The sequence below is a fragment of the Oncorhynchus nerka genome, linkage group LG18 (genome assembly GCF_034236695.1).
Source record: "Oncorhynchus nerka isolate Pitt River linkage group LG18, Oner_Uvic_2.0, whole genome shotgun sequence".
NCBI classification, from domain to species: Eukaryota; Metazoa; Chordata; class Actinopteri; order Salmoniformes; family Salmonidae; genus Oncorhynchus; species Oncorhynchus nerka.
The window spans coordinates 77258268-77283969 of record NC_088413.1 but is presented as its reverse complement, the minus strand read 5'-3'; the positions used below and the strand labels follow the sequence as shown (position 1 = coordinate 77283969).

At 46.5% G+C, this 25702-nt stretch overlaps 1 protein-coding gene across 1 annotated transcript in view; it reads right to left on the bottom strand.

Annotated features, from left to right (window-relative positions):
• LOC135561924 (ALK and LTK ligand 2b-like) overlaps positions 1 to 25333 on the bottom strand; it is a 39013-nt gene extending 13680 nt beyond the window's left edge. Inside the window, exons 1-4 of the mRNA XM_065004362.1 lie at positions 24210 to 25333; positions 8425 to 8753; positions 4130 to 4183; positions 3926 to 4006 (exon numbers count right to left, since the gene is read on the bottom strand). Of these exons, the coding sequence (XP_064860434.1) occupies positions 3926 to 4006; positions 4130 to 4183; positions 8425 to 8704 (415 nt within the window). The 5' untranslated portion in view covers positions 8705 to 8753; positions 24210 to 25333. The remainder of the gene's footprint in view (positions 1 to 3925; positions 4007 to 4129; positions 4184 to 8424; positions 8754 to 24209) is intronic.
• Between the last annotated feature and the right edge of the window lie 369 nt (positions 25334 to 25702).

Below are 25702 nucleotides of genomic sequence, written 5' to 3'. Positions count from 1 at the left end.
AAACAAACTATCATGGTCCCAACACACCAAGATAGTCGTGAAGAGGGCACTACAACACCTTTTCCCCCTCAGGAGACTGAAAAGATTTGGCATGGGCCTCCGGATCCTCAAAAGGTTTTACACCTGCACCATCGAGAGCATCCTGAGCAATTGCATCACCGCCTGGTATGGCAACTGGCTCGGCATCTGACCGTAAGGCACTACAGAGGCTAGTGCGGATGACCCAGTACATCACTGGGGCCAAGATTCCTGCCATCCAGGACATCTATACTAGGAGGTGTCATAGACTGTTCTCTCTGCTACCGCACGGCAAGCAGTAGTGGAGTCCCAAGTCTAGGACCAAAAGGCTCCTTAATAGCTTCTACCCCTAAGCCATATGACTCCTGAACAATTAATAAAATGGCTACCTAGACTATTTACATTGACACCCCTCCCCTTCCCCATATGCTTTTACACTGCTGCTACTCGCTGATTATTATGTACTCATAGTCACTTCACCCCTACCTACATGTACAAATGACCTCGACTAACCTGTACCACCGCACATTGACTCTGTACCCCCTGTATATAGCCTCCACATTGACTCTGTACCCCCTGTATATAGCCTCCACATTGACTCTGTACCCCCTGTATATAGCCTCCACATTGACTCTGTACCCCCTGTATATAGCCTCCACATTGACTCTGTACCCCCTGTATATAGCCTCCACATTGACTCTGTACCCCTGTATATAGCCTCCACATTGACTCTGTACCCCCTGTATATAGCCTCCACATTGACTCTGTACCCCTGTATATAGCCTCCACATTGACTCTGTACCCCCTGTATATAGCCTCCACATTGACTCTGTACCCCCTGTATATAGCCTCCACATTGACTCTGTACCCCCTGTATATAGCCTCCACATTGACTCTGTACCCCCTGTATATAGCCTCCACATTGACTCTGTACCCCCTGTATATAGCCTCCACATTGACTCTGTACCCCCTGTATATAGCCTCCACATTGACTCTGTACCCCTGTATATAGCCTCCACATTGACTCTGTACCCCCCTGTATATAGCCTCCACATTGACTCTGTACCCCTGTATATAGCCTCCACATTGACTCTGTACCCCCTGTATATAGCCTCCACATTGACTCTGTACCCCCTGTATATAGCCTCCACATTGACTCTGTACCCCCTGTATATAGCCTCCACATTGACTCTGTACCCCCTGTATATAGCCTCGTTATTATGATTTTATTGTGTTACTTTTTAAATTTTTTTACTTTAGTTTATTTGGTCAATATTTTCATAACTCTTTCTTGGACTGCATTGTTGGTTAATTAAGAACTTGTCAGTAAGTATTTCACTGTCAGGTCTACTACACCTGTTGTATTTTTCGCATGTGACAAATAAAGTTTGATTTGATTGGAGTCAACCTGGTCCACCATCCCAGTGGAACGCTTTCGACACCTTGTAGAGTCCATGACCCGACAAGTTGAAGCTGTTTTGAGGGCGTTGGGGGGGGGTTCATGGAAGGTGTTCCTAATGTTTGAAAAACATAAAGTATATACAGTGTATATACAATACCAGTCAAAAGTTTGGAAACACCTACTCATTCCAGGGCTTTTCTTAATTTTTTTTAGTATTTTATACATTAAATAATAGTGAAGACATAAAAACTATGAAATAACACTTATGGAATCATGTAGTAACCAAAACTAATCAAAATATATGTTCTATTTGAGATTCTTCAAAGTAGCCACCCTTTGCCTTGATGACAGCTTTGTGAATTCTTAGCATTCTCTCAACCAGTTTCATGAGGTAGTCACCTGGAATACATTTCAATTAACAGGTGTGCCTTGTTAAAAGTTAATTTGTGGAATTTATTTCCTTCTTAATGAGTTTGAGACAATCAGATGTGTTGTGACAAGGTAGGGGGGGTTGGGGGGCGTACAGAAGACAGCCCTATTTGGTAAAATACCAAGTCCATATTATGGCAAGCACAGCTCAAATAAGCAAAGAGAAACGACAGTCCATCATTTCTTTAAGACATGAAGGTCAGTCAATATGGAAAATGTCAAGAACTTTTAAAGTTTCTTCAAGTGCAGTCGCAAAAACCATCAAGCGCTATGATGAAACTGGCTCTCATGAGGACCGCCACAGGAATGGAAGACCCTGAGTTACCCATGCTACAGAGGATAAACTGATTAGAGTTACCAGCCTATGAAATTTCAGCCCAAATAAATGCATCACAGAGTTCAAGTAACAGACACATCTCAACATCAACTGTTCAGAGGAGACTGCGTGAATCAGGCCTTCATGGTCAAATTGCTTCAAAGAAACCACTACTAATGTCACGTCCTGACCTTAGTTCCTTTTCTTATATCTCTATTTTAGGTTGGTCACGGCGTGAGTTGGGGTGGGCATTCTATTGTTTTGTTCTATGTTTGTATTTCTATGTGTTTGGCCTGGTATGGTTCCCAATCAGAGGCAGCTGTCAATCGTTGTCTCTGACTGAGAACCATACTTAGGCAGCCTGGTTTCGCCCTTGAGTTGTGGGTAGTTGTTTTCTGTTTTGTCTGCTTCACCTGACAGAACTGTTTCGTTCTCGTTATTCCTTATTGTTATTTTGTTTAGTGTTCAGTTTTGATTAAATTTACAACATGAACACTTACCACGCTGCGTTTTGGTCTACTCCTTCTTCCACCAACGACGATCGTTACAACTAAAGGACACTAATATGAAGAAAAGACTTGAGCAATGGACATTAGACCGGTGGAAATCTGTCCTTTGGTCTGATGAGTCCAAATTTGAAATGTTTGGTTCCAACCGCCGTGTCTATGTGAGACGCAGAGTAGTTGAACGGATGATCTCTGCATGTGTCGTTCCTACCGTGAAGCATGGAGGAAGAGGTGTCATGGTGTGGGGGTGCTTTGTTGGTGACACTGTTAGTGATTTATTTAGAATTCAAGGCACACTTAACCAGTATGGTTACCACAGCATTCTGCAGTGATAAGCCATTCCATCTGGTTTGCGCTAAGTGGGACTATCATTTATTTTTCAACAGGACAATGACCCTAAACACACCTCCAGACTGTGTAAGGGCTATTTGACCGAGAAGGAGAGTGATGGAGTGCTGCATCAGATGACCTGGCCTCAACAATCACCCCAATCTCAACCCAATTGAGATGGGTTATAATGAGTTGGACCGCAGAGTGAAGGAAAAGCAGACAACTAGTGCTCAGCATATGTGAGAACTCCTTCCAAACTGTTGTAAAAACATTACAGGTGAAGCTGGTTGAGAAAATGCCAAGAGTGTGCAAAGCTGTCATCAAGGCAAAGGGTGGCTACTTTGAAAAATCTAAAAAATCTAAAATACATTTTGATTTGTTTAACACTTTTTTCGGTTACTAGGTGAATCTATATGTGTTATTTCATAGTTTTGTTGTCTTTCACTGTTATTCTACAATGCAGAACATTCTTTAAATCAATACAAATGTTTGAATGAGTGTCCAAACCTTGGACTGCTACAGTATATAGTTGCCATTCTGATATCTGTTTAGTCAGACACAAGACATGTCACAAGATGATATCAGCTTAGAGTTGTAAAAATATGCTAACTTTTCAAAAATTCCCAAGTTTTCCAGAAATCCTGGTTGATGGATTCCGGATTTCCCGCTTTTTTCAGGAACCAGGATTTCAAGAAAAAGTTCTTTTGCAACCCTATAAGTATATGAGTGTAATGACTATGATAGAGGCAATACGCTTGGCTGTAGATACATATCTGGCTTCCCCTTACTATCTTAGGTGTCAGACACTACTGCTTCTGTGTGTGTGTGTGTGTGTGTGTGTGTGTGTGTGTGTGTGTGTGTGTGTGTGTGCGCGCGTATGTGTGTGCGTGTGTGTGTGTGTATATTTCCGCCATTAATACTCACAGGCAGGGATGGTACAGTCTCTGGTGTTGTGGTATAGTCTATAGAAATGTTTCCTACACTTTGGGTTAAAGTATAGTGGACCTGAGAGACACACAGAGACACAGACAGAAGTTACACTGGTGACCACACACACACACACACACACACACACACACACACACACACACACACACACACACACACACAGAAGCAGTAGTGTCTGACCTGTTAGGTGTTTGAGGAACTTCTCCTTTTGCCTCAGGTCTCTGGGGAACACCTCTGCGAGAACAGGAAATAAACACCATTTTGACCACATGAAAGTTGGACTGACGGACAACTTGTGGGAAAAAAGTGTGTTTTTGATTGGGTGTTTTTACCAGTGTCAGTCAAACGAGATAGCAGCAACGTGATTACCACATCAAACAAGAGATAGCATCAACGTGATTACCACATCAAACAAGAGATAGCATCAACGTGATTACCACATCAAACAAGAGATAGCAGCAACTTGATTACCACATCAAACAAGAGATAGCATCAACGTGATTTCCACATCAAACAAGAGATAGTATCAACGTGATTACCACATCAAACAAGAGATAGCATCAACGTAATTACCACATCAAACAAGAGCTAGCATCAACGTGTTTAAAACATCAAACAAGAGATAGCATCAACGTGATTACCACATCAAACAAGAGATAGCAGCAACTTGATTACCACATCAAACAAGATAGCAGCAACGTGATTACCACATCAAACAAGAGATAGCATCGACGTGATTACCACATCAAACAAGAGATAGCAGCAACTTGATTACCACATCAAACAAGAGCTAGCATCAATGTGATTACCACATCAAACAAGAGATAGCATTAACGTGATTACCGCATCAAACAAGAGATAGCATCAACGTGATTACCACATCAAACAAGAGATAGCATCAACGTGATTACCACATCAAACAAGAGCTAGCATCAACAGGATTACCACATCAAACAAGAGATAGCATCAATGTGATTACCACATCAAACAAGAGATAGCATCAATGTGATTACCACATCAAACAAGAGCTAGCATCAATGTGATTACCACATCAAACAAGAGATAGCATCAACGTGATTACGACATCAAACAAGAGATAGCATCAACGTGATTACCACATCAAACAAGAGATAGCATCAACGTGATTTCCACATCAAACAAGAGATAGCATCAACTTGATTTCCACATCAAACAAGAGATAGCATCAACGTGATTACCACATCAAACAAGAGATAGCATCAACGTGATTACCACATCAACAAAACATGAGAAAGAAGGGGGGATTCACACAGCAGATCAAAATACAACAATTGAGAGGGAAAATTATACATATTTATTATTTTTAAAGGGTCAATAGTAGCAGGTATCCAGCTTAACTATGACGTTGTCTCCATGGTGAGGTGTGTTACTAATGGTTAATGACCGACCTATGACGTTGTCTCCATGGTGAGGTGTGTTACTAATGGTTAATGACCGACCTATGACGTTGTCTCCATGGTGAGGTGTGTTACTAATGGTTAATGACCGACCTATGACGTTGTCTCCATGGTGAGATGTGTTACTAATGGTTAATGACCGACCTATGACGTTGTCTCCATGGTGAGGTGTGTTACTAATGGTTAATGACCGACCTATGACGTTGTCTCCATGGTGAGGTGTGTTACTAATGGTTAATGACCGACCTATGACGTTGTCTCCATGGTGAGGTGTGTTACTAATGGTTAATGACCGACCTATGACGTTGTCTCCATGGTGAGATGTGTTACTAATGGTTAATGACCGACCTATGACGTTGTCTCCATGGTGAGATGTGTTACTAATGGTTAATGACTGACCTATGACGTTGTCTCCATGGTGAGATGTGTTACTAATGGTTAATGACCGACCTATGACGTTGTCTCCATGGTGAGATGTGTTACCATTAATGACCGTGACGTTGTATGGTGAGGTACTAATGGTTAATGACTGACCTATGACGTTGTCTCCATGTTGAGGTGTGTTACTAATGGTTAATGACCGACCTATGACGTTGTCTCCATGGTGAGATGTGTTACTAATGGTTAATGACCGACCTATGACGTTGTCTCCATGGTGAGGTGTGTTACTAATGGTTAATGACAGACCTATGACGTTGTCTCCGTGGTGAGGTGTGTTACTAATGGTTAATGACCGACCTATGACGTTGTCTCCATGGTGAGGTGTGTTACTAATGGTTAATGACCGACCTATGACGTTGTCTCCATGGTGAGATGTGTTACTAATGGTTAATTACCGACCTATGACGTTGTCTCCATGGTGAGGTGTGTTACTAATGGTTAATGACCGACCTATGACGTTGTCTCCATGGTGAGGTGTGTTACTAATGGTTAATGACCGACCTATGACGTTGTCTCCATGGTGAGGTGTGTTACTAATGGTTAATGACCGACCTATGACGTTGTCTCCATGGTGAGGTGTGTTACTAATGTTAATGACCGACCTATGACTCCATGGTGAGGTGTGTTACTAATGGTTAATGACCGACCTATGACGTTGTCTCCATGGTGAGGTGTGTTACTAATGGTTAATGACCGACCTATGTTACTAATGGTTAATGACCGACCTATGACGTTGTCTCCATGGTGAGGTGTGTTACTAATGGTTAATGACCGACCTATGACGTTGTCTCCATGGTGAGGTGTGTTACTAATGTTAATGACCGACCTAACGTTGTCTCCATGTGAGGTGTGTTACTAATGGTTAATGACCGACCTATGACGTTGTCTCCATGGTGAGGTGTGTTACTAATGGTTAATGACCGACCTATGACGTTGTCTCCATGGTGAGGTGTGTTACAAATGGTTAATGACTGACCTACGACGTTGTCTCCATGGTGAGGTGTGTTACTAATGTTGAGATGTGTTAATGGTTAATGACTGACCTATGACGTTGTCTCCATGGTGAGATGTGTTACTCCACCTGACGTTGTCTCCATGGTGAGTGTTACTAATGGTTAATGACCGACCTATGACGTTGTCTCCATGGTGAGATGTGTTACTAATGGTTAATGACCGACCTATGACGTTGTCTCCATGGTGAGATGTCTCCACCTATGACGTTGTCTCCATGGTGAGATGTGTTACTAATGGTTAATGACCGACCTATGACGTTGTCTCCATGGTGAGATGTGTTACTAATGGTTAATGACTCCCATGGTGAGATGTGTTACTACCGACCTAACGTTGTCTCCATGGTGAGGTGTGTTACTAATGGTTAATGACCGACCTATGACGTTGTCTCCATGGTGAGGACGTGTGGTGAGATGTGTTACTAATGGTTAATGACCGACCTATGACGTTGTCTCCATGGTGAGGTGTGTTACTAATGGTTAATGACCGACCTATGACGTTGTCTCCATGGTGAGGTGTGTTACTAATGGTTAATGACCGACCTATGACGTTGTCTCCATGGTGAGGTGTCTAATGGTTAATGACCGACCTATGACGTTGTCTCCATGGTGAGGTGTGTTACTAATGGTTAATGACTGACCTATGACGTTGTCTCCATGGTGAGGTGTGTTACTAATGGTTAATGACTGACCTATGACGTTGTCTCCATGGTGAGGTGTGTTACTAATGGTTAATGACTGACCTACGACGTTGTCTCCATGGTGAGGTGTGTTACTAATGGTTAATGACCGACCTATGACGTCTCCATGGTGAGATGTGTTACTAATGGTTAATGACTGACCTATGACGTTGTCTCCATGGTGAGATGTGTTACTAATGGTTAATGACCGACCTATGACGTTGTCTCCATGGTGAGGTGTGTTACTAATGGTTAATGACTGACCTATGACGTTGTCTCCATGGTGAGGTGTGTTACTAATGGTTAATGACCGACCTATGACGTTGTCTCCATGGTGAGATGTGTTACTCCATGGTTGTCTCCATGGTGAGGTGTGTTACTAAGGGTTAATGACTGACCTATGACGTTGTCTCCATGGTGAGGTGTGTTACTAATGGTTAATGACTGACCTATGACGTTGTCTCCATGGTGAGGTGTGTTACTAAGGGTTAATGACTGACCTATGATGTTGTCTCCATGGTGAGGTGTGTTACTAATGGTTAATGACCGACCTATGACGTTGTCTCCATGGTGAGGTGTGTTACTAATGGTTAATGACTGACCTATGACGTTGTCTCCATGGTGAGATGTGTTACTAATGGTTAATGACCGACCTATGACGTTGTCTTCATGGTGAGGTGTGTTACTAATGGTTAATGACTGACCTATGACGTTGTCTCCATGGTGAGGTGTGTTACTAATGGTTAATGACCGACCTATGACGTTGTCTCCATGGTGAGGTGTGTTACTAATGGTTAATGACCGAACTATGACGTTGTCTCCATGGTGAGGTGTGTTACTAATGGTTAATGACCGACCTATGACGTTGTCTCCATGGTGAGGTGTGTTACTAATGGTTAATGACTGACCTATGATGTGTTCTCCGTGATGAGACTTGTTCACTTCATTCCTCTCCTTGGTCTCCAAGGTGAACTCCTGTTTTTTGGCGGGGTGGCGCACGTGTACCTCGTCCTGCTGCTGCCGCGTCAGACGCACCTTGTCCATGATGAGCTCCAGGAGGTTGCGTCCGTCCGTGCGCGCCCCTGTGCTCGCCCCCGGGGTCACGTGCACAGAGCTCTGTTTGCAGAATCCAGCGGTCAGCAGGAGGACCAGCATCGCCAGTAGAACAGGGACACGCAGCGAACTCATCGCTCCTACCCCCCGGGACCACGCCTTCCCTGCGTTGAGGCTCCTCACTCTACATTGTAAACAAACACAGGCTCAACATTTAGCAGACAGACAAGCTAATTTGGTGTTACTCCATGAACAACAGTTGACTTTAGATATCAGAGACAGATGTTCTCCTACCTAACACTCTCCCCTCCTACCAAACACTGACTCCCTCTACCTAACACTGTCTCCTCCTACCTAACACTGTCTCCTCCTACCTAACACTGTCTCCTCCTACCTAACACTCTCCCCTCCCACCTAACACTGTCTCCTCCTACCTAACACTGTCTCCTCCTACCTAACACTCTCCCCTCCTACCTAACACTGTCTCCTCCTACCAAACACTGTGTCCTCCTACCTAACACTGTCTCCTCCTACCTAACACTGTCTCCTCCTACCTAACACTCTCCCCTCCTACCTAACACTGTCTCCTCCTACCTAACACTGTCTCCTCCTACCTAACACTCTCCCCTCCTACCTAACACTGTCTCCTCCTACCAAACACTGTGTCCTCCTACCTAACACTGACTCCTCCTACCTAACACTGTCTCCTCCTACCGAACACTGTCTCCTCCTACCTAACACTGTCTCCTCCTACCTAACACTGTACCAAACACTGCTTCCTCCTACCAAACACTGTCTCCTCCTACCTAACACTGACTCCTCCTACCTAACACTGTCTCCTCCTACCTAACACTGTACCTAACACTCTCCCCTCCTACCAAACACTGTCTCCTCCTACCTAACACTGTCTCCTCCTACCTAACACTGACTCCTCCTACCTAACACTCTCCCCTCCTACCAAACACTGTCTAGTCCTACCTAACACTCTCCCCTCCTACCTAACACTGTCTCCTCCAACCTAACACTCTCCCCTCCTACCTAACACTCTCCCTCCTACCTAACACTGTCTCCTCCTACCAAAACACTGTCTCCTCCTACCTAACACTCTCCCCTCCTACCTAACACTCTCCCCTCCTACCTAACACTGTCTCCTCCTACCAAACACTGTCTCCTCCTACCTAACACCCTCCCCTCCTACCTAACACTCTCCCCTCCTACCTAACACTGTCTCCTCCTACCTAACACTGACTCCTCCTACCTAACACTGTCTCCTCCTACCTAACACTGTCTCCTCCTACCTAACACTCTCCCCTCCTACCAAACACTATCTCCTCCTACCTAACACTGACTCCTCCTACCTAACACTGTCTCCTCCTACCTAACACTCTACCAAACACTGCTTCCTCCTACCTAACACTGCTTCCTCCTACCTAACACTGACTCCTCCTACCTAACACTGTCTCCTCCTACCTAACACTGTCTCCTCCTACCTAACACTCTCCCCTCCTACCTAACACTGACTCCTCCTACCTAACACTGTCTCCTCCTACCTAACACTGTACCTAACACTCTCCCTCCTACCAAACACTGACTCCCTCTACCTAACACTGTCTCCTCCTAGCTAACACTGTCTCCTCCTACCTAACACTGTCTCCTCCTACCTAACACTGTCTCCTCCTACCTAACACTCTCCCCTCCTACCTAACACTGTCTCCTCCTACCAAACACTGTGTCCTCCTACCTAACACTGACTCCTCCTACCTAACACTGTCTCCTCCTACCGAACACTGTCTCCTCCTACCTAACACTGTCTCCTCCTACCTAACACTGTACCAAACACTGCTTCCTCCTACCAAACACTGTCTCCTCCTACCTAACACTGACTCCTCCTACCTAACACTGTCTCCTCCTACCTAACACTGTACCTAACACTCTCCCTCCTACCAAACACTGTCTCCTCCTACCTAACACTGTCTCCTCCTACCTAACACTGACTCCTCCTACCTAACACTCTCCCTCCTACCAAACACTGTCTAGTCCTACCTAACACTCTCCCTCCTACCTAACACTGTCTCCTCCAACCTAACACTCTCCCCTCCTACCTAACACTCTCCCCTCCTACCTAACACTGTCTCCTCCTACCAAACACTGTCTCCTCCTACCTAACACTCTCCCTCCTACCTAACACTCTCCCTCCTACCTAACACTGTCTCCTCCTACCTAACACTGACTCCTCCTACCAAACACTGTCTCCTCCTACCAAACACTGCTTCCTCCTACCAAACACTGTCTCCTCCTACCTAACACTGACTCCTCCTACCTAACACTGTCTCCTCCTACCTAACACTGTACCTAACACTCTCCCCTCCTACCAAACACTGTCTCCTCCTACCTAACACTGTCTCCTCCTACCTAACACTCTCCCCTCCTACCAAACACTATCTCCTCCTACCTAACACTGACTCCTCCTACCTAACACTGTCTCCTCCTACCTAACACTCTACCAAACACTGCTTCCTCCTACCTAACACTGCTTCCTCCTACCTAACACTGACTCCTCCTACCTAACACTGTCTCCTCCTACCTAACACTGTCTCCTCCTACCTAACACTCTCCCCTCCTACCTAACACTGACTCCTCCTACCTAACACTGTCTCCTCCTACCTAACACTGTACCTAACACTCTCCCCTCCTACCAAACACTGACTCCCTCTACCTAACACTGTCTCCTCCTAGCTAACACTGTCTCCTCCTACCTAACACTGTCTCCTCCTACCTAACACTGTCTCCTCCTACCTAACACTCTCCCCTCCTACCTAACACTGTCTCCTCCTACCAAACACTGTGTCCTCCTACCTAACACTGACTCCTCCTACCTAACACTGTCTCCTCCTACCGAACACTGTCTCCTCCTACCTAACACTGTCTCCTCCTACCTAACAATGTACCAAACACTGCTTCCTCCTACCAAACACTGTCTCCTCCTACCTAACACTGACTCCTCCTACCTAACACTGTCTCCTCCTACCTAACACTGTACCTAACACTCTCCCCTCCTACCAAACACTGTCTCCTCCTACCTAACACTGTCTCCTCCTACCTAACACTGACTCCTCCTACCTAACACTCTCCCCTCCTACCAAACACTGTCTAGACCTACCTAACACTCTCCCCTCCTACCTAACACTGTCTCCTCCAACCTAACACTCTCCCCTCCTACCTAACACTCTCCTCCTACCTAACACTGTCTCCTCCTACCAAACACTGTCTCCTCCTACCTAACACTCTCCTCCTACCTAACACTCTCCCTCCTACCTAACACTGTCTCCTCCTACCTAACACTGACTCCTCCTACCAAACACTGTCTCCTCCTACCAAACACTGCTTCCTCCTACCAAACACTGTCTCCTCCTACCTAACACTGACTCCTCCTACCTAACACTGTCTCCTCCTACCTAACACTGTACCTAACACTCTCCCCTACCAAACACTGTCTCCTCCTACCTAACACTGTCTCCTCCTACCTAACACTGACTCCTCCTACCTAACACTCTCCCCTCCTACCAAACACTGTCTAGTCCTACCTAACACTCTCCCCTCCTACCTAACACTGTCTCCTCCAACCTAACTCTCTCCTCCTACCTAACACTCTCCCTCCTACATAACACTGTCTCCTCCTACCAAACACTGTCTCCTCCTACCTAACACTCTCCCCTCCTACCTAACACTCTCCCTCCTACCTAACACTGTCTCCTCCTACCTAACACTGACTCCTCCTACCAAACACTGCTTCCTCCTACCAAACACTGTCTCCTCCTACCTAACACTGACTCCTCCTACCTAACACTGTCTCCTCCTACCTAACACTCTACCAAACACTGCTTCCTCCTACCTAACACTGCTTCCTCCTACCAAACACTGCTTCCTCCTACCAAACACTGTCTCCTCCTACCTAACACTGTCTCCTCCTACCTAACACTGTCTCCTCCTACCTAACACTCACACCTCCTACCTAACACTGTCTCCTCCTACCAAACACTGTCTCCTCCTACCTAACACTCTCCCTCCTACCTAACACTCTCCCTCCTACCTAACACTGTCTCCTCCTACCAAACACTGTCTCCTCCTACCTAACACTCTCCCCTCCTACCTAACACTCTCCCCTCCTACCTAACACTGACTCCTCCTACCAAACACTGTCTCCTCCTACCAAACACTGCTTCCTCCTACCAAACACGGTCTCCTCCTACCTAACACTGTCTCCTCCTACCTAACACTGTCTCCTCCTACCTAACACTCTCCCCTCCTACCAAACACTATCTCCTCCTACCTAACACTGACTCCTCCTACCTAACACTGTCTCCTCCTACCTAACACTCTACCAAACACTGCTTCCTCCTACCTAACACTGCTTCCTCCTACCTAACACTGACTCCTCCTACCTAACACTGTCTCCTCCTACCTAACACTCTCCCCTCCTACCTAACACTGACTCCTCCTACCTAACACTGTCTCCTCCTACCTAACACTGTACCTAACACTCTCCCCTCCTACCAAACACTGACTCCCTCTACCTAACACTGTCTCCTCCTAGCTAACACTGTCTCCTCCTACCTAACACTGTCTCCTCCTACCTAACACTGTCTCCTCCTACCTAACACTCTCCCCTCCTACCTAACACTGTCTCCACCTAACACTCTCCCTCCTACCTAACACTGTCTCCTCCTACCAAACACTGTGTCCTCCTACCTAACACTGACTCCTCCTACCTAACACTGTCTCCTCCTACCGAACACTGTCTCCTCCTACCTAACACTGTACCAAACACTGCTTCCTCCTACCAAACACTGTCTCCTCCTACCTAACACTGACTCCTCCTACCTAACACTGTCTCCTCCTACCTAACACTGTACCTAACACTCTCCCTCCTACCAAACACTGTCTCCTCCTACCTAACACTGTCTCCTCCTACCTAACACTGACTCCTCCTACCTAACACTCTCCTCCTACCAAACACTGTCTAGACCTACCTAACACTCTCCTCCTACCTAACACTGTCTCCTCCAACCTAACACTCTCCTCCTACCTAACACTCTCCTCCTACCTAACACTGTCTCCTCCTACCAAACACTGTCTCCTCCTACCTAACACTCTCCTCCTACCTAACACTCTCCTCCTACCTAACACTGTCTCCTCCTACCTAACACTGACTCCTCCTACCAAACACTGTCTCCTCCTACCAAACACTGCTTCCTCCTACCAAACACTGTCTCCTCCTACCTAACACTGACTCCTCCTACCTAACACTGTCTCCTCCTACCTAACACTGTACCTAACACTCTCCTCCTACCAAACACTGTCTCCTCCTACCTAACACTGTCTCCTCCTACCTAACACTGACTCCTCCTACCTAACACTCTCCCCTCCTACCAAACACTGTCTAGTCCTACCTAACACTCTCCCTCCTACCTAACACTGTCTCCTCCAACCTAACTCTCTCCCCTCCTACCTAACACTCTCCCCTCCTACATAACACTGTCTCCTCCTACCAAACACTGTCTCCTCCTACCTAACACTCTCCCCTCCTACCTAACACTCTCCCCTCCTACCTAACACTGTCTCCTCCTACCTAACACTGACTCCTCCTACCAAACACTGCTTCCTCCTACCAAACACTGTCTCCTCCTACCTAACACTGACTCCTCCTACCTAACACTGTCTCCTCCTACCTAACACTCTACCAAACACTGCTTCCTCCTACCTAACACTGCTTCCTCCTACCAAACACTGCTTCCTCCTACCAAACACTGTCTCCTCCTACCTAACACTGTCTCCTCCTACCTAACACTGTCTCCTCCTACCTAACACTCACACCTCCTACCTAACACTGTCTCCTCCTACCAAACACTGTCTCCTCCTACCTAACACTCTCCCCTCCTACCTAACACTCTCCCCTCCTACCTAACACTGTCTCCTCCTACCAAACACTGTCTCCTCCTACCTAACACTCTCCCCTCCTACCTAACACTCTCTCCTCCTACCTAACACTGACTCCTCCTACCAAACACTGTCTCCTCCTACCAAACACTGCTTCCTCCTACCAAACACGGTCTCCTCCTACCTAACACTGTCTCCTCCTACCTAACACTGTCTCCTCCTACCTAACACTCTCCCCTCCTACCAAACACTATCTCCTCCTACCTAACACTGACTCCTCCTACCTAACACTGTCTCCTCCTACCTAACACTCTACCAAACACTGCTTCCTCCTACCTAACACTGCTTCCTCCTACCTAACACTGACTCCTCCTACCTAACACTGTCTCCTCCTACCTAACACTCTCCCCTCCTACCAAACACTGTCTCCTCCTACCTAACACTGTCTCCTCCTACCTAACACTGACTCCTCCTACCTAACACTCTCCCCTCCTACCAAACACTGTCTAGACCTACCTAACACTCTCCCCTCCTACCTAACACTGTCTCCTCCAACCTAACACTCTCCCCTCCTACCTAACACTCTCCCCTCCTACCTAACACTGTCTCCTCCTACCAAACACTGTCTCCTCCTACCTAACACTCTCCCCTCCTACCTAACACTCTCCCCTCCTACCTAACACTGTCTCCTCCTACCTAACACTGACTCCTCCTACCAAACACTGTCTCCTCCTACCAAACACTGCTTCCTCCTACCAAACACTGTCTCCTCCTACCTAACACTGACTCCTCCTACCTAACACTGTCTCCTCCTACCTAACACTGTACCTAACACTCTCCCCTCCTACCAAACACTGTCTCCTCCTACCTAACACTGTCTCCTCCTACCTAACACTGACTCCTCCTACCTAACACTCTCCCCTCCTACCAAACACTGTCTAGTCCTACCTAACACTCTCCCTCCTACCTAACACTGTCTCCTCCAACCTAACTCTCTCCCTCCTACCTAACACTCTCCCCTCCTACATAACACTGTCTCCTCCTACCAAACACTGTCTCCTCCTACCTAACACTCTCCCCTCCTACCTAACACTCTCCCCTCCTACCTAACACTGTCTCCTCCTACCTAACACTGACTCCTCCTACCAAACACTGCTTCCTCCTACCAAACACTGTCTCCTCCTACCTAACACTGACTCCCTCCTACCTAACACTGTCTCCTCCTACCTAACACTCTACCAAACACTGCTTCCTCCTACCTAACACTGCTTCCTCCTACCAAACACTGCTTCCTCCTACCAAACACTGTCTCCTCCTACCTAACACTGTCTCCTCCTACCTAACACTGTCTCCTCCTACCTAACACTCACACCTCCTACCTAACACTGTCTCCTCCTACCAAACACTGTCTCCTCCTACCTAACACTCTCCCCTCCTACCTAACACTCTCCCCTCCTACCTAACACTGTCTCCTCCTACCAAACACTGTCTCCTCCTACCTAACACTCTCCCCTCCTACCTAACACTCTCTCCTCCTACCTAACACTGACTCCTCCTACCAAACACTGTCTCCTCCTACCAAACACTGCTTCCTCCTACCAAACACGGTCTCCTCCTACCTAACACTGTCTCCTCCTACCTAACACTGTCTCCTCCTACCTAACACTCTCCCTCCTACCAAACACTATCTCCTCCTACCTAACACTGACTCCTCCTACCTAACACTGTCTCCTCCTACCTAACACTCTACCAAACACTGCTTCCTCCTACCTAACACTGCTTCCTCCTACCTAACACTGACTCCTCCTACCTAACACTGTCTCCTCCTACCTAACACTCTCCCCTCCTACCTAACACTGACTCCTCCTACCTAACACTGTCTCCTCCTACCTAACACTGTACCTAACACTCTCCCCTCCTACCAAACACTGACTCCCTCTACCTAACACTGTCTCCTCCTAGCTAACACTGTCTCCTCCTACCTAACACTGTCTCCTCCTACCTAACACTGTCTCCTCCTACCTAACACTCTCCCCTCCTACCTAACACTGTCTCCACCTAACACTCTCCCCTCCTACCTAACACTGTCTCCTCCTACCAAACACTGTGTCCTCCTACCTAACACTGACTCCTCCTACCTAACACTGTCTCCTCCTACCGAACACTGTCTCCTCCTACCTAACACTGTACCAAACACTGCTTCCTCCTACCAAACACTGTCTCCTCCTACCTAACACTGACTCCTCCTACATAACACTGTCTCCTCCTACCTAACACTGTACCTAACACTCTCCCCTCCTACCAAACACTGTCTCCTCCTACCTAACACTGTCTCCTCCTACCTAACACTGACTCCTCCTACCTAACACTCTCCCCTCCTACCAAACACTGTCTAGTCCTACCTAACACTCTCCCCTCCTACCTAACACTGTCTCCTCCAACCTAACACTCTCCCCTCCTACCTAACACTCTCCCCTCCTACCTAACACTGTCTCCTCCTACCAAACACTGTCTCCTCCTACCTAACACTCTCCCCTCCTACCTAACACTCTCCCCTCCTACCTAACACTGTCTCCTCCTACCAAACACTGTCTCCTCCTACCTAACACTCTCCCCTCCTACCTAACACTCTCCCCTCCTACCTAACACTGTCTCCTCCTACCTAACACTGACTCCTCCTACCAAACACTGTCTCCTCCTACCAAACACTGCTTCCTCCTACCAAACACTGTCTCCTCCTACCTAACACTGTCTCCTCCTACCAAACACTGTCTCCTCCTACCTAACACTGACTCCTCCTACCTAACACTGTCTCCTCCTACCTAACACTGTCTCCTCCTACCTAACACTGTCTCCTCCTACCTAATACTGGCCCCTACTACCTAACACTCTCCCCTCCTACCAAACACTATCTCCTCCTACCTAACACTACTGACTCCTCCTACCTAACACTGTCTCCTCCTACCTAACACTGCCTCCTCCTACCTAATACTGGCCCCTACTACCTAACACTGTCTCCTCCTACCTAACACTGTCTCCTCCTACCTTAAACTGGCTCCTCCTACCTAACACTGGTGCCTACTAACTTACACTGGCTCCTCCTACCTAACACTGTCTCCTCCTACCTTACACTGTCTCCTCATTCCTAATACTGGCCCCTACTACCCACAAAAACAGCACCACCTTTCCACTGATGGATCAGGGTACAAATCATATCTGTTTGAGATGGCTCTATGAGTAACTGTCCATTATAGAGCAGCTGTACACTTCTCTGAGGGAGGTTTGCACAGGAACTGGCAGCCTCCTCTCAGGGTAGAGTCAGTTACTAAACCACCCGACCACCTCGTAGACTTCAGTCCCTGCATAGATGGGTAGCGTCTTCCCGCTGAGTGTATGAAAATGCTCCTGCTCTGTAGAAGGATCAAGTCTTATTGGGCTGAGTTTCCTCAGTGTCTGTGTCTGATGAAAACATTCCCTGTTGTAGGTGATGAACCAGAGGAGACAGCAGCATCATCCTACACTCCAGTAGCTACTTGAAAGAGTAACAGCAGTGCAGCAAAGCCCCCCTTTAGAACCCGACGCAGCACCCCAGGAAGACATGATAGAAGACACCACTGTTATGACACACGATGACATCCACCCAACCTCACTCAAATCACCAAGTTTGTGAATCCAGCTCTAATCCATAGTGAGAAAGAGAGAGAGAGAGGCAGAGAGAGAGACAGAGAGAGAGAGAAAGTAATAGAGAGAGCGACAGAGAGAGAGAGAAATAGAGAGAGCAACAGAGAGAGAGAGGCAGAGAGAGAGACAGAGAGAGAGAGAGAAATAGAGAGAGAGAGAGAGGCAGAGAGAGAGAAATAGAGAGAGGCAGAGAGAGACAGAAATAGAGAGAGCAACAGAGAGAGAGAGAGAAATAGAGAGAGAGAGAGAGAGGCAGAGAGAGAGAGAGAAATAGAGAGAGAGAGAGAGAGAGAGGCAGAGAGAGAGACAGAGAGAAATAGAGAGAGAGAGAGAGAGAGAGAGAGAGAAATAGAGAGGCAGAGAGAAATAGAGAGAGAGAGGCAGAGAGAGAGAAATAGAGAGAGGCGGAGAGAGAGACAGAGACAGAGAATGTGAAGTATTTTACTTGGCAGTATCTCAGAATTCACATTCCAAGGGTCCTATAACCTAACATACCCTCCTGATGGCCTATACAGTGCATTGCAAAGGTATTCATCCCCCTTGGCGTTTTTCCTAATTTGTTGCATTACAACCTGTAATTTAAATGGATTTTTATTTAGATTTCATGTAATGGACATGGACCACCAATGGTCCAAATTGGTGAAGTGAAATGAAAGGGATAACTTGTTTTAAAAAATCTAAACAAATCTAAAACAGAAAAGTGGTAGATGCATATGTCTTCAACCCCTTTGCTATGAAGCCCATAAATAAGATCTGGTGCAACCAATTACCTTCAGAAGTCACATAATTAGTTAAATAAAGTCCACCTGTGTGCAATCTAAGTGTCACATGATCTCAGTATATATACACCTGTTCTGAAAGGCCTCAGAGTCAGCAACACCACTAAGCAAGCAGCACAATGAAGACCAAGGAGCTCTCCAAACAGGTCAGGGACAAAGTTGTGGAGAAGTACAGATCAGTGTTGGGTTATAAAAAAATATCAGAAACTTTGAACATCCCACGGAGCAGCATTAAATCCATTATTAAAAAATGGAAGAAAAAGGCACCATGACAAACCTGCCAAGAGAGGGCTGCCCACCAACACTCACAGACCAGGCAAGAAGGGCAATAATCAGAGAGGAAACAAAGAGACCAAAGATAACCCTGAAGGAGCTGCAAAGCTCCACAGCGGAGATTGGAGTATCTGTCCATAGGACCACAAAGCCATATACTCCACAGAGCTGGGCTTTATGGAAGAGTGGCCAAAAAAATCCATTGCTTAAAGAAAAACATAAGCACACGTTTGGTGTTTGCCAAAAGGCATGTGGGAGACTCCCCAAACATATGGAAGAAGCTACTCTGGTCAGATGAAACTAAAATTGAGCTTTTTGGGTCACCATGAGCAGCCAGAACAGCAGGGCGTTGGGTCACCACAAGCAGCCAGAACAGCAGGGCGTTGGGTCACTACGAGAAGCCAGAACAGCAGGGCGTTGGGTCAACACGAGCAGCCAGAACAGCAGGGCGTTGGGTCACTACGAGCAGCCAGAACAGCAGGGCGTTGGGTCACTACGAGCAGCCAGAACAGCAGGCCGTTGGGTCACCACAAGCAGCCAGAACAGCAGGGCGTTGGGTCACCACAAGCAGCCAGAACAGCAGGGCGTTGGGTCACCACAAGCAGCCAGAACAGCAGGGCGTTGGGTCACTACGAGAAGCCAGAACAGCAGGGCGTTGGGTCAACACGAGCAGCCAGAACAGCAGGGCGTTGGGTCACTACGAGCAGCCAGAACAGCAGGGCGTTGGGTCACTACGAGCAGCCAGAACAGCAGGGCGTTGGGTCACTACGAGCAGCCAGAACAGCAGGGCGTTGGGTCACTACGAGCAGCCAGAACAGCAGGGCGTTGGGTCACTACGAGCAGCCAGAACAGCAGGGCGTTGGGTCACTACGAGCAGCCAGAACAGCAGGGCGTTGGGTCACTACGAGCAGCCAGAACAGCAGGGCGTTGGGTCACTACGAGCAGCCAGAACAGCAGGGCGTTGGGTCACTACGAGCAGCCAGAACAGCAGGGCGTTGGGTCACTACGAGCAGCCAGAACAGCAGGGCGTTGGGCCACTACGAGCAGCCAGAACAGCAGGGCGTTGGGTCACTACGAGCAGCCAGAACAGCAGGGCGTTGGGTCACTACGAGCAGCCAGAACAGCAGGGCGTTGGGTCACTACGAGCAGCCAGAACAGCAGGGCGTTGGGTCACTACGAGCAGCCAGAACAGCAGGGCGTTGGGTCACTACGAGCAGCCAGAACAGCAGGGCGTTGGGTCACTACGAGCAGCCAGAACAGCAGGGCGTTGGGTCACTACGAGCAGCCAGAAGAGCAGGGCGTTGGGCCACCATGAGCAGCCAGAACAGCAGGGCGTTGAGTCACAACAAGCAGCCAGAACAGCAGGGCGTTAGGCCACCACAAGCAGCCAGAACAGCAGGGCGTTGGGTCACTATGAGCAGCCAGAACAATAGGGCGTTGGGCCACCACAAGCAGCCAGAACAGCTTTGCCTTAGCATAGATTCTTGGCATAGAAATTTGTAAGTCGCTCTGGATAAGAGCGTCTGCTAAATGACTTAAATGTAAATGTAAATGTAGAAGTGTCTGGAATTGCTTAATTGCTTAATTAACTTGGGAACCACACAGGAACAACTTGCTTTCAATATCCTTTGTGTCCCTTATTTAATCAAGTGTTACATTTATTTTGGCAGTTACCTCTAGATGTATCATTGCTTAACACCCCCCCCCCCCCCCAGTCTCTTTCTCTCTCTCAATTTCAATTCAATTTCATTGTAAGGGGCTTTATTAGCATAGAAAACACATGTTTTCATTGCCAAAGCAAGTGAAATAGATATGACACAAAAGTGAAATGAACAATGACAATAAAGACATTTCAAATGTCATATTATGTCTATATACAGTGTTGTAATGATGTGCAAATATCAAATATTCAAAAGGAAAAATAAATAAACATAAATATGGGTTGTATTTACAATGGTGTTTGTTCTTCACTGGTTGGCCTTTTCTTGTGGCAACAGGCCTCAAATCTTGCTGCTGTGATGGTACACTGTGGTATACCCAATAGATATGGGAGTTTATCCAAATTGGACTTGTTTTCAAATTCTTTATATGGTCATACATTTGGCAGGAGGTCAGGAAGCGCAGCTCAGTTTCCACCTCAGGAGGTTAGATGAACCATTACGTACTGGCTACAATGGTTCACTGTACTGATTAGAATCGCAGTTACACATGCTAAATCAACAATTTTGTAGTGTGTCTGTGTGTGTGCATTTGTTTGTTTGTGTTTACGTGTGTGAAATGTCATCAGAGGTTTATAGCCTAAAGGGTTAAACTGAAAAGAGACTTGTTGAATTCTGGACCACAGTCGTTTCACAGTTAGCGCAGTGAGCACTCTGAAGTCACACACATATTATTATAATTACTATTATATTAGTCAGTTAGTCATTAGGATGCCATATTAGTCATGCAATCATAATGCAGTCTCTCTTAAACACAGCCACGTACCGAATACTTATTTTGAAGCACTTTGAGCTACGTTTATTGATGAGAAGTGCATAAGACACACACACACACACACAGTCAGAACTGTAGGCATTCAATGGTATGTGTCCAACACTGTCTGTGATGTAGCTCAGTTATCTGTCTCCTCTATAGTCTCATCAGTTATCTGTCTCCTCTCTAGTTTCATCAGTTATCTGTCTCTATGGTTTCATCAGTTATCTGTCTCTATGGTTTCATCAGTTATCTGTCTCTATGGTTTCATCAGTTATCTGTCTCTATGGTTTCATCAGTTATCTGTCTCTATAGTTTCATCAGTTATCTGTCTCTCTCTAGTCTCATCAGTTATCTGTCTCTCTAGTCTCATCAGTTCTCTGTCTCTCTAGTCTCATCAGTTATCTGTCTCTATGGTTTCATCAGTTATCTGTCTCTATGGTTTCATCAGTTATCTGTCTCTATAGTTTCATCAGTTATCTGTCTCCTCTCTAGTCTCATCAGTTATCTGTCTCTCTAGCATCATCAGTTATCTGTCTCTCTAGTGTCATCAGTTCTCTGTCTCTCTAGTCTCATCAGTTATCTGTCTCCTCTATAGTCTCATCAGTTGTTTGTCTCCTCTATGGTTTCATCAGTTATCTGTCTCTCTAGTCTCATCAGTTATCTGTCTCTATAGTCTCATCAGTTGTCTGTCTCCTCTATGGTTTCATCAGTTATCTGTCTCCTCTATAGTCTCATCAGTTATCTGTCTCTATAGTCTCATCAGTTATATGTCTCCTCTCTAGTCTCATCAGTTATCTGTCTCCTCTATGGTCTCATCAGGTATCTGTCTCTATAGTCTCATCAGTTATATGTCTCCTCTATAGTCTCATCAGTTATCTGTCTCTCTAGTCTCATCAGTTATCTGTCTCTATAGTCTCATCAGTTATCTGTCTCCTCTATAGTCTCATCAGTTCTCTGTCTCTCTAGTCTCATCAGTTATCTGTCTCTCTAGTCTCATCAGTTATCTGTCTCCTCTATAGTCTCATCAGTTATCTGTCTCTCTAGTCTCATCAGTTATCTGTCTATCTAGCCTCATCAGTTATCTGTCTCTCTAGCATCATCAGTTATCTGTCTCTCTAGTCTCATCAGTTATCTGTCTCCTCTATGGTTTCATCAGTTATCTGTCTCTCTAGCCTCATCAGTTATCTGTCTCTCTAGTCTCATCAGTTATCTGTCTCCTCTATAGTCTCATCAGTTATCTGTCTCTATAGTCTCATCAGTTATCTGTCTCTCTAGCCTCATCAGTTATCTGTCTCTCTAGTCTCATCAGTTATCTGTCTCTCTAGTCTCATCAGTTATCTGTCTCTCTAGCCTCATCAGTTATCTGTCTCCTCTATAGTCTCATCAGTTATCTGTCTCTCTAGCCTCATCAGTTATCTGTCTCTCTAGCCTCATCAGTTATCTGTCTCTATAGTCTCATCAGTTATCTGTCTCTCTAGCCTCATCAGTTGTCTGTCTCCTCTATAGTCTCATCAGTTATCTGTCTCTCTAGTCTCATCAGTTATCTGTCTCTATAGTCTCATCAGTTGTCTGTCTCCTCTATAGTCTCATCGGTTGTCTGCCTCCTCTATACTCTCATCAGTTATCTGTCTCTATAGTCTCATCAGTTATCTGTCTCTCTAGCCTCATACGTTATCTGTCTCTCTAGTCTCATCAGTTATCTGTCTCCTCTATAGTCTCATCAGTTATCTGTCTCTATAGTCTCATCAGTTATCTGTCTCTCTAGTCTCATCAGTTGTCTGTCTCCTCTATAGTCTCATCAGTTATCTGTCTCTATAGTCTCATCAGTTGTCTGTCTCCTCTATAGTCTCATCGGTTGTCTGTCTCCTCTATACTCTCATCAGTTATCTGTCTCTCTACTCTCATCAGTTATCTGTCTCCTCTGTTGTCATCAGGACATAGGAAACTTCCAAACAGACAGGAATCAGTAGAAAGTAGTATGTGGTTCCCTGCCTGAACTACCTGATCAAAGGTCTCTCTCTCTGTCTTTGAAACACACACTCACCAACACACACACGTATGCACACACACACACACCGACACACACATCGACACACACACACACACACACACCGACACACACATCGACACACACCAACACACACACACCGACACACACACACACACACACACTCACACACACTCACACACACACACACACACACACACACACACACACACACACACACACAAATAATGAAAGGGAGAGAGAGGCGAGAGAGGGAACGTTATTCCAATGTCCCCCTCTCCCTGTCTGATCCGTGGTACTAACACCAGACTACTGCTATGACCCGTGAGGGCTGCCACTTGGGTAACTAAAGCTGCTGCGTAAAAAGGACAGCCCAGTTTGAGACACTATGACTTCGACTTTAACTTGTGTTCTAACTATGAACAACAGACAGACACTCAGAGTTGCAATAGGAACAGGACCGGTAATATAATAGGTTTATAGTTACCTGAGTTGTGTTGTCTCGCGGGTACCAGGTGAACAGAAGCCAACCTGCTGGTGCTACGTGTTCCAGGATTAAACACCTTTTAATCGCTTCAGCTACACACAACACACACACACACACACTCTAATACACACTCCTAACTACACACACAGCTTGTCTTCGCCGTGCCGTGCGTCCTTTGCCTCTCTCCAAATACGTATCCCCTATCTCGGATGCTCCACCGCAACTTTTGTCCGGACAGGCGTGCGCCGTGTGTCCTAAATTCAGTTGTTGTAGTTCCCAGTCCCGTACGATGATTTATATCTGGTGCTTCACTGTTGAAGGTGGCGACGGAGTAGAGTGGGTGGATAAATTAACGACTGATGCAACTTTTTTAATAACTCTAGACCTCATCTCCTGCTGATGAAGTCGGCTTCCCGGTGTGTCGTGAGCTCCTCCGCTACATGCTGGCTGGCTCACCGTGCGTGCCACTGCCGCGCACTTTGTGTTTGTGTGTGTGTGTGTGTGTGTGTGGTGAAGTCCCCGGAGTATTTATCTATTATCCCGGGTTGTCTTCGATCAGAACAGCGTTCAAGACGGGAGCATAACCGAACACAGACGTCATATTTACACCGGATCGATAACGAGCCCTGGCCCCGGTCGCCCCATGCAGTTCTCTCAGTGCTCTCGGTTTGGAAAAAAAACGTTATATTCCTCTCCTATTTTTCTCCTCTCAGTCGACAGAGCGGGGGAATGATTGTTAGTAATATAGTAAGGTCGAAACTTTCTCCCGTTCAACAGTGTCCCCGAATGGGACAGGAGCAGCGTTAGGGTTAACACTAAAATGTTGTATAAATCCTGCTCCCGCGAAGTTCCTCCTCGATCGATTTCCGTTTAATCACATATTGTCCGCCAGAGGACAGGAAATCCCCGACATTAATTTGATTACTAAAGCAGGGTGGTTTGTGTATTTCTGGAGGCACACATACACGAGCGCTCTCGCATAAACTCTCACAACCACTCCAAATGCTCTCTGTTGACAACCTGACCTCGGAGCGCGGGAATGTAGGACTCTCTCCTGCGCCCAATATTGCTTTCGTTTACTTAATCTGAACACCACTCCCTTAATGCATACGAAAACATCTCGCTCTTCTCCTCCTCCTCTCTTCGCCCTGAGTCAGGCGTTGTGTGTGTGGGTATGTGGGCCCTAAGCAATATTTGGTGGGAGGGGAGGGGAGGGGGGTTAAGGCACATTTCCTGCAATTCTACCCATTTTGTAATGATTTATGCCATGCTAATATGATGTCTGAGTGAGAATGAAAAACAAAACCTTATGGGGGCCCCAGGAGGTCAGAGCCCCTGGGCACATCCCCTGTTTGCCCTAGTATTCCTCCATGATTACTTCAAGTTTAGATAGCTGGCTAGACTAACTACCAATCAAAACATTGTTAGCTGACATGGCTAATTGAGTGGCTGTCAGTGACTGACATAAGAGAAAAACCACTGTTGCTTATGCC